At 44.0% G+C, this 10,014-nt stretch overlaps 2 protein-coding genes across 2 annotated transcripts in view; one reads left to right on the forward strand and one right to left on the reverse strand.

Annotated features, from left to right (window-relative positions):
* Nucleotides 1-4,730, reverse strand: part of LOC115536364 (inactive phospholipase C-like protein 2) — a 23,925-nt gene extending 19,195 nt beyond the window's left edge. The window contains exon 1 of the mRNA XM_030348169.1: nucleotides 4,181-4,730. Within this exon, the coding sequence (XP_030204029.1) occupies nucleotides 4,181-4,426 (246 nt within the window). The 5' untranslated portion in view covers nucleotides 4,427-4,730. The remainder of the gene's footprint in view (nucleotides 1-4,180) is intronic.
* A 2,223-nt stretch (nucleotides 4,731-6,953) lies between these two features.
* LOC115536368 (piggyBac transposable element-derived protein 4) lies at nucleotides 6,954-9,833 on the forward strand. The gene is made up of 4 exons (XM_030348183.1): nucleotides 6,954-7,174; nucleotides 8,218-8,905; nucleotides 9,024-9,091; nucleotides 9,132-9,833. Exons 2-4 carry the CDS (start codon nucleotides 8,607-8,609, stop codon nucleotides 9,620-9,622), a joined length of 858 nt encoding a protein of 285 aa, XP_030204043.1. The 5' UTR covers nucleotides 6,954-7,174; nucleotides 8,218-8,606; the 3' UTR covers nucleotides 9,623-9,833.
* The last annotated feature ends 181 nt before the right edge of the window (nucleotides 9,834-10,014 follow it).

Genomic DNA, 10,014 nt, shown 5'->3' on the forward strand with positions numbered 1-10,014 from the left:
ATATCAGACTGAAGCTATATACAGCCACTATGCTCGCTCATAATTCTCAATGTGTGCCTTAATCTCCAACTCTGTGTGAATGCGCAGTGATGAGCTACGTCTAATAAAAACTTGTGGATTTGTTAATTTGTGGGAACGGATGGAGGAATATACCTAGCCAGGGCAGTTCGTAGGCAAATCAATATACAGCTACGGGAGCTGTTAAACACATGCTTGGAATATAAGGATCACCGAAAAAGGAACGTATCACACTTCGAGAGCAGTTGTATGGAACACAAATCTTGGCAAATTGACATCTTGACATAGACAACGTCAACAATTAACCTGGGGTCTCATACCCCCAAGCTAACTATCAAAGCGGATCCTTTGAAGTGGTAATCACGCAGATGTCAGTATTCTTCTCTTTGTCGACCCCTATGGCGATCAGGGGGAGTTGCAGGTGTGTTTTTTGGACCTGATGATAGGATCCAGATGCCTCGGACGCCAGCCTTCCAAGTGACACCACTTCTGGTCTCGGAGCACTTATAGCGTTCCCGTTCGCCTTTGTGATTGTGTCTTGAAATTGGCTAGTCGTTGTTTATTTTTTAGGTACATTAGCCTCTTTAGCAAACCAGCTCGAAAACAAACAACACAACTTGGCATTGTATTGCACGCAAAGCAAGACCGTGCAATGCATACATTGGTGACCGGAATAAAGTAGCAATGTTATCAAGTGCGTAAGAGTATTTAAAATGACCAACGTGGTACAAATACAACGAAAATAAATCTCTTAACGGGCACAGACATTTTTGTTGAAAGCGTCATCACTGAACTCGGGATACTCTCAGAGCTCGAACAAAAGGGGGCGCGCCTCCGTGAAATGCAGCAAGAAAGCTGGGAGATTTCCGCACCTGCAACTTGGAAGACTGTTGTCCAAGGCATCTGGATCACACCATCACTCACAGCAATCCTAACAGTGTCACCTGTGTGATGTCAGTTAGTTGGCAGTTGGTCAATGCTGACACCAGATTTCCTTTGGTTTTACACACAATTGAGTTGAAGAGCAATTCTGTTGTGTTGGCTCCAACTACCCTCAACGGCGAAACAACCCCTGACTGTGCACTGCTTATCATAAGTACTGCTCGTAACATTCATAATACTGCAATTGCATCAGTCTGCCATAAGCTCAATCAACATTGTGTATCCTAGTTTGGCAATAGTTAGGGACTTATCCCTATTAGTTTAGGTTGGTTCAATTTAATATAGTGTGATTACTGTATGGATTATGATTATATTGTATACTACTTGTCTACTTTTGTTCTTTAGCCATGTAAATGTATGTTTTCCTAGTGTGGGAACCAGATGAATCTCGCTATCTAATGTTTCATATGCAGATAAGGTAAGACTCCCCTCCCATACAAAAATACTTCTGCCCAGTAGGAAATAGACCGACTAATCGCACAAACCTTTATCTGACATGAGGCAGGATAAATACGATGATGGTGCAGAGTGCTGTGGAGGCACTTTCAACAACCACAAGGATGGCTGCCGCTTATGTAGAACTGTCTGTTGATTACGCTATCGATACAGTAATAAACATACTTCTCTGTATATTTTCACTAAAAGTACAACAAACAACTACAATTAAAGCTTTTGTTGAGAAAAAACACGTAATTTCTTCTGGTTGTAGGCCTATTCAATGGTGTCCAGAGGACCTTTGGTCTGTGCCTGTTGGTGAGACCCCATGGAAATTGACAATGAAGCGAGTGGTTCCAGACTAATTGCAGTTTGCAATTTGTCTGGCGATGCCAGGCTAATGTTTTTCATGCAAATAAATCCCTTTCATCTGAATCTGGGAGAGAGACATAGACAGAGAGAGACAGATACAGAGACACAGCGAGAGAAAGAAAGAGAGAGAGAGAGAGCGAGAGAGAGAGAGAGAGAGAGAGAGAGAGAGAGAGAGAGAGAGAGAGAGAGAGAGAGAGAGAGAGAGAAGGGAGACAGATTGAGACAGATTGAGACAAAGAGATGGAGAGAGATATAGAGAGAGCGAGGAAGAAAGATTGTGTGAGAGGGAGAGAGACACACAGAGAGATAGACAGAGAAAGAGAGAGAGAGAGAAAGAGAGGGAGCGAGAGGGATGGAGGAAGAAAGCTTGTGAGAGAGACACAGAGAGAGACAGAGAGAGAGAGAGAGAGAGAGAGAGAGAGAGAGAGAGAGAGAGAGAGAGAGAGAGAGAGAGAGAGAGAGAGAGAGAGAGAGGAGACAGGAGACAGATTGAGAGAAAGTGAGGGAGAGAGAGATGGAGTAGAAGTGGAGAGGAGTAGAATGTGAGAGAGAGAGAGAGTGACAGAGAGAAAGAGAAGGCTGCAGGCGGGCAGGTGGTGCTGAATAGTGTCAAGCCAAGGCCACCGCCTTCCGAGGTGCAGGCAGAAGAAGGTGTCATGGATAATGTTAACAAAGGCCTTTGAAGAAGACTGAGGTCCACACGGGCTAGCCGGTGCTGACGGGGCATGCTGCTTTCACAGAGCAGGGCCTGTATAAACACACAGTACATTTGCTCTGGCATGGGCGGCCCATGGTCATTTTCTTCTTCACTGTACAGTTTTCCTTCCTGAACGCATCTCTCTTTCTGTCTCCCTCCCTCTCTCTTGTTTAGGAGCCTCTCTCTACCACTTCTATCTTTCTTTCTGTGTATGACTAAGGCACCAGATTATCCCGGAGAGCGGAGAACTTTCTTCCTTCCTGATATCTCTCATTATCCTCTATCTGTCTTTGATTCAGGCTCCAGCGCTCTCTCACCTCTCTCTCTCTCTCTCTCTCTCTCTCTCTCTCTCTCTCTCTCTCTCTCTCTCTCTCTCTCTCTCTCTCTCTCTCTCTCTCTCTCTCTCTCTCTCCCTCTCTCTCTCAGAGTGTGATGGGGGTATTCTATAGGATCAAAGTAGACTGGGAACCAGACGAATCTGCAAGCTCCTGTTTTATTTGCTCTGGCAAACGGGTCTGGCCCCCCTCCCGTCAGACAGGTTTCCAGCAGTCCTGGCCCAGGTCGGACCAATCACTACTATTCCTTTAATACGGAGTGGGTTTAACACGATGACTGTATAGAAGAGTAGTCTATCCTATTGCGTCCAGAGGCATTTTGGTCTGCGCCCGCTTATAACACCCCTTGAGAATAGAGAATATATTGAGAGGTTACGGAGATTACAGACTAATACACTTTGGCAAATTGGTTTGGGGATGTCACGCTAGGTTTGAGGGGTCCCTCCAGAAAAGAAAATGGGGAATCAATGGTCAATGAACAGATAACTAAGATCCAACAGTGGTTTTAAGTCATATTATAATGAATAATGAGTAATACAAGCATGATGCAAGATACAAGATAAGACACTTTTGCCCAGTACACAAAAAGTCAGATTTTGGTTTAAATTGATAATTTTCTTAATCCATGGAGGGAACTGTTCAGATGTATCTTTCAGAGTCCTACTTAAAAATGTTAGTTCTTAAGGGCTCATTCAAAGTGTTACTGCTGCTAGCAATGTTTCAATGACTCAGTAGCAATGTTTCAACACCGGCTGAGGAAATTGACAAAGTGGTCGGCTTCCTGTCTTGACTTCTGTGTGGACCAATCAGAGACAGATAAAAGCCGGTTACATGCTCACATAATCATGTCTGTGCAGCAGCTGCAGAAACCATCAGAAGCCAGACAGGGGATTGTGCTTAGCTTATAAACTATGGAGTATGACAAGGCACAACACATACACATTGCTTACAACAAAGATACCTGTTGATGGATCTAAAAAGGCTGTATACTTAGCTCCTGTCCCACTCTGTGTGACAGAGAGTGTGTGTGTGTGTGTGTGTGTGTGTGTGTGTGTGTGTGTGTGTGTGTGTGTGTGTGTGTGTGTGTGTGTGTGTGTGTGTGTGTGTGTGTGTGTGCGTGTGTGCGTGTGTGCGTGTGTGTGTGTGTGTGTGTTTGTGTGTGCGCGCGTGCGTGTGTGCGTGCGTGTGTGTATTTATGTTTTACTGTAAATGTGTTGGTATGTCTGTCAATGTACAATGTGTCAATTATTTTCTTTATCCGTCAGCTACAGAAACATCCATGTACAGCACCACCCCCACCCTCTCTTCTCTTCTCCCCAGAGCAAAAAACTGCATGGGCTCCACGCCTTCCAGAGCCGGAGTGATCGAGCGTTAGCGGTACCTTAATGAGACTACTCCGTCGCGGGATGTCTTCTGAGGCATCCAGTCCCTGCCTGTCGGTCGATGTCGGCGACGCGTGTTTGTTGGAGTCATTTTGGTTCCTTTTCGGGCTCTCTGACATAGTACTACAGTTTCCGTTCGACACCCTTTCTTCTCTGTGCCTGTCCAGTTTAATTCCGTTTCCTGGCGCGGATTTCCAACCAGCAACCGGTGGATTCGCTGCGTTTTTCTGTCCAAATTCAGCCATTGAGGATTTGTTACTTTCTATTTATTTTAGTTTGGTGTTCAATCGGCTGCCTGGCGTGCTGATGTGCGCAGCCATCCTAATGGTTTCTCTCCTGATCGACTCAGTCCTTCTGTAAATAATGTTGAAACACTCAAACTTTCTCGTTGTATCCAGTATTTTCCATCCTCTGAGTCCCGATACGATGAGTCTCGGAGAGCTGTAGGAGAGCGACCCCAGAGTCCGTGTGTAGAGCGTGTTGTAGTCACCACCACATCAGCGGGAGGGAGAGCCTGACAGCCACAGTTGATGTGCGCTTGCGTTCAGCAGATTGAAATACGCCTTCGCTTCGGGTAGTCACGTTGCCCCCCTTATTTTTTCTTAAAAATTCCCCCTATCCCCCGTCCACAGAACACATGGCTGTCACTGCCTGCTGTTTACAGTCCATGTTTGAAGACCTACACGAAAACTGTCTTCACGAATATCGTTTTCGTGTAATATTATATTTATTTATTTTTTGAAATGCTGGGTTTATACCATGTTAACCCCCAGCGCATTCAGTTATAGGGACATCCATAAAATCACCCGAAAACTTATTTTAGACCCTAGACTAGAGTCTATGGGAAGACCTCGTTATACTTAAATGACAAGGAGGCTAATTCGTTTTTCTACATGTCAGTGGTAAATTGACGTGCTTTTGTAAAAATATAAAATAGCCTACTACAAAGTGACATTAGGTAAAGCAGGAATATTGGAGTTGTGGAATAGGCAGGCCATATTTAGATCAATATTTTATCTTTTTCGTGTGCTGGAAGATTTAACACTTTGGTAGGCCTAAATGTTTTTCAAAATTGCCCAGCAGTGCTTTTCACATTCTCCGGTCAGTGAGCGAATAGGTTAAGAGACTATGTTGCGTTGAAACATATAATTATACAAATGTACACATCGTCTGGAAATAGACACTGAAACAACATAAGTTATGTAAGTCAGCAGACAGCAGCTATTAGAGACGTTAAGAAGAGCTTTGCTGGGATGCGGAGGAGGGCTGGATGGTTAACCTGTAGAAATAGCCTACTGCTGATGATAGCATGTTTAGCCTGTTACAGAAGGCCAGGGTGAGGATAGGGGGATAAGGAAACGAAATGGGAAAGGAAAGCGAAGAAAGAGGGAGGGGAGGAGATAGTAAAGGAAAGAGAGGGTAAGAAGGGAAATTGTGGGGAAGGAAGGGAAATGAAAGACAGGGTAGTCCAGCTATTGACAGGTCAGGCTACAATATATTAAGGAAATATGCCCATAGGAGTCACTTATCGCAAGCAGTGATTTAGTGTATACTAGCAGCGTAATGCTGTTTGATTTATCCAATCCTTTGATCTTTTTTAATCATTATTCTTCATTTTGTGTAGCCGATCCACATTTATTTTTCTCTGAATTCAGAAATATCAGACTGAAGCTATATACAGCCTATGCTCGCTCATAATTCTCCCTGTGTGCCTTAATCTCCAACTCTGTGTGAATGCGCAGTGATGAGCTACGTCTAATAAAAACTTGTGGATTTGTTAATTTGTGGGAACGGATGGAGGAATATACCTAGCCAGGGCAGTTCGTAGGCAAATCAATATAGGCCTACAGCTAAGGGAGCTGTTAAACACATGCTTGGAATATAAGGATCACCGAAAAGGGAACGTATCACACTTCGAGAGCAGTTGAGTGGAACACAAATCTTGGCAAATTGACATCTTGACATAGACAACGTCAACAATTAACCTGGGGTCTCATACCCCCGAGCTAACTATCAAAGCAGATCCTTTGAAGTGGTAATCACGCAGATGTCAGTATTCTTCTCTGATCATTCAATCATAGCTGATCATTTTACATTCATAAGCCAGCTTGAGTGAAAAAAATGACTTGATGTCCTTATTTGACTCATGAGTCGTGACTCATCTAAAACCTACACTGTCAGTGTCTGAATGCATGTGAGTGTGTGCGAAAGGCGACGTTATCCATTTAATGCATGTTCCAACCTCTGTCTTATTAATCCACCACAGGTACGCGGAGCTATTTAACTAAATGGCTCTGCAGATCCAACACGCTTGAATTCTTGAAGGAACAAGAGACGCTTCTACCTCACGATTGCCACCTAGTGACGATGTTTGGCGTTGGTGGCATTATACAGACTATATCTTATCATATTACATAGAAACCCATTAAGATCATTTGCATACCGGGAAGCATAGAGCACGAAAAAAATGCAAATAATTTAACGTTAATGACAAAAAATTTAATCATGTGAAAATAAAAGAATGATTTGTGTACAGCGCCTACCGGCCTATTATCCTCAAATCAATAATCCGATTTCCCTCAATGCTTTCGGTTGACATCAAACTACATGGTGACATTTAACTCAGAACATGTCGCCGGCGACACGTTTGCGCATGCGAATTTTGAATTACCATAGTAACGTCAGGGTTTGCACTATCGGAAAAATGTCTACGGTTTTTGAAAGCGGAGAGGTTGCGCTGTACAGGCAATCTGGTGTTATTACGGTAATTTCACTCCCGCCTCCCCCTGAAGCCCGCGAAAACAAATCTGACAAGGGAGCAGAAATTGGCAGAACACCGGAAGACACAAGAGCGGATAAACCGTGAATAAACAGCAGTGAACAGCATTTCCAATCATTATGTCAGCAAGACGACCCTCCCGAGTGATAAGACCACCATCGTGGTTTACAGTGGGATTTGAGATCGAAGAAGGAGCAACTTCTTGCGAAGAAAGGTGATGTACATGTACTGTTTGGCGATATTATTGTGACAATGACTAATCGATCTCTAGATCAAATTGTTACTAATGGATGAACAACAGTATGGTATAATATGTATAACATAAGATATATAAGGTCGTTGTCAGGCTACTGGGTCAGGTAGCCCTAGTTCAACCCCAGGAAGAGCTCACTCCAGTGTGATGCTTATGCGTAAAACATAAATGTGCGTATTCTTTGTTAGTTTGATGACTTTAGAATAGTGTAACGTTACCAACTAGCAGTGGCGTTGGGTCAATAGAGGGCGCTAGTGCGCCGCCCCTCCGTGAAATATTAATTTGAATATATCTGCCAACTATTAACCAGCTTTTATCAATACGAACTAAATCAACAATAATCCATAGCGTTTATCCTCGTTTAATTTTGTGATATACTTGTTACTGCCAACAACCATTTAAATGCGTCTGAACGTCAATGATTTGGGCTAGGCTAGTTATTGGTCATTCGAAATAAAGCCCTCCTCCAAGACGGGGGCGCCGGCCACGTTGAAGTCAATGTAAGCTCGCTAACTATTTGCTGTCGTTCAAGCAGAGACAGCTTTTCATTGGCGCAAGAAAATTCGCCCTCGGGTCGCACCTGTGTGCGCCCTAGGCCATTGGTGTCGCTTTTCTTTTTTGTTAACACCACATGATTGGACAATTCAGCGAATCAATCAAATAGGCTACCTCCCTCAGCGGCATTCGCGCAACAAAGCTACATGTAGAAATGAGATAGTTGCTAACTAGCAGAGAGTTGTAAGCACTTTCCAGCCTTTTCAGTGGAGGAATTGGATGCAATGTTAAGGAGCAAGTAAGTTACATATTAATTTAGTCTTTCGGCCTGTAGCATATAAACAAAATGATGCAACTGTCCCATATTTCTAACTGCATTTGAGAACCCCAGACCCACTGTCTATTATTGTGCCCCACCAACATTTTTGATCACCAGCCGCCACTGTTACCAAGTCTTGTTTCAATGTTCATGTTTGTACAGTGTATGATGCCTTGTTTATATTTTACAGTGTGTAGGAGGAGTCGTCCACCAGAGTCCTTCAGGGACCTAGAGTGAGCAGCAATGGGGATGCTGGAGGTTCTGGTGATGCTGTTAGAGACCGAAGCCGCTCACCACAACAGCAAAGATGGAAGACTGAGGCAGAGCCTGATGATGGAGTCCCTCAACCACTGCGTTTCAACCCCAAACGCACCCCAGGTGCACAACCCCCTCTCAATGCGGGAAACCCCTCACCAGGTGATATCTTTCGCCACTTTTTTGATGCTGCAGTGAAGAAAAAGATAAGAAAAAGGGCACAGAGGATTATGAACACCTCCATCGTGTCAGACCTCTGATGGAAATGATTCAACTAAACTGCAAGGCCATCTACCAAGACAGCACCTTGCAGTTGATGTGAGGATGGTTGGGACCAAGGCCAGGCTCAGTATCAAACAGTACATGAAGGCCAAGCCAACAAAGTGGGGGCTGAAGTTCTTTGTGCTTGCTGGATCAAATGGCTACACCACCGACTTCAAGCTCTATACTAGCAAGTCCAAGACGGCATCAGGAGAGGGGCTCTCTTTTGATGTTGTTGCGGGACTGATCGATAAAGGGAACCTGGGGTCTGGGTATATTGTCTACATAGACAACTTTTACACCAGTCCCCTCCTCTACCGACACCTGAGCCAGCAGGGATTCGGAGCTTGTGGGACATGCAGGTAATGTGCAATCTGCTCCTAGTAATGTGTGTCCTATATATGATGGATCAATTGCAGAGAATGCATTTTGTTTCAATGTATGCAATCACAATAAAGTAATCATCTTCTTCTTATACAGGCAAGGACGAGTTGGTGTCCCAACCGTGCAAGAAAATGCCCTCGCAATGAAATCTCCACGAGGTAGTATCGGTGGATCAGGGACAGGGATCTTCTGTTCGTGAAGTGGATGGACACAAGATTCTCCCTGTGCAGCGGTGGAAGACAGGTGATGGGCCACACCAACTGATCTCTATCCCCAGACCCACCACGGTAACAGAGTACAACAGGCCCATGGGGGGAGTGGACACCGCGGACCAGATGATTGGTACAGATTCAGTCCACCGGATAACAAGGAGATGGTCCACCACTTTTTTCCAGCATCTTGTGGATATTGCTGTGACCGACTCCTTCTTCATACACAAGGAGTGTGCCAGCCTGCATCAGGCGAGACCAATGACCCGTCAACGCTTCCAGGAGGAGCTTTCTGCACACGTCCTTGGAGTTGACCTGAGAAATGGCCCTAAGAAGACGAGTTATAAACATCTGCCTGTTCCTACAACCAGCAAACAGACTAAAGTTCAGCAGAGGAGCACTGCCTGGCAGTGTGAGGACTGTAAGGTGGGCCTGCGTCTGCAGCCAGACCGGAACAGTCACTGGCAGTACCATCAGGGCCTCTAAATTAAAATGGTGGAGAATTAGCCAAAAAACGCCTGTACATAGTTCCCAGAATATGGCCTGTTTTTTTTGTTTGTTTTGTTTATAGACCAAGAATAAAAAAGATATATATTGTAAATTGTTGTATACTCTTCAAACTTTCAAATGAACTTGCAAAATCTGTTATTCATGTTAAATTGCAGTGTTTTGCTTCACTAAAACTCTAAAATCCAAATCTGTTTTTGTGTTTTTCTTCATTTGAAAATGTTATTTCACTCTTATAACATGCAGTAAATTGTTAATAACTGCCAGATATTGAAAGTTCCAGGTATTCTGAAAAAAAAGGGCATAAGCAATTACTCACAGGACATTTTCTGAACTTTTTATAGTCAAAATAAGCAAAAAAAAATCCAGGC

Source organism: Gadus morhua, chromosome 22 (assembly GCF_902167405.1).
Source record: "Gadus morhua chromosome 22, gadMor3.0, whole genome shotgun sequence".
In the NCBI taxonomy this organism is placed as follows: Eukaryota; Metazoa; Chordata; class Actinopteri; order Gadiformes; family Gadidae; genus Gadus; species Gadus morhua.

Coding starts and splice junctions, on each gene's coding strand:
- LOC115536368 (XM_030348183.1), top strand. CDS start 8,607: ATGGTTGGGACCAAGGCCAGGCTCAGTATCAAACAGTACATGAAGGCC. Junction 8,906..9,023: donor GGAGCTTGTGGGACATGCAG/GTAATGTGCAAT, acceptor CTTCTTATACAG/GCAAGGACGAGTTGGTGTCC. Junction 9,092..9,131: donor GAAATCTCCACGAGGTAGTA/TCGGTGGATCAG, acceptor TTCGTGAAGTGG/ATGGACACAAGATTCTCCCT.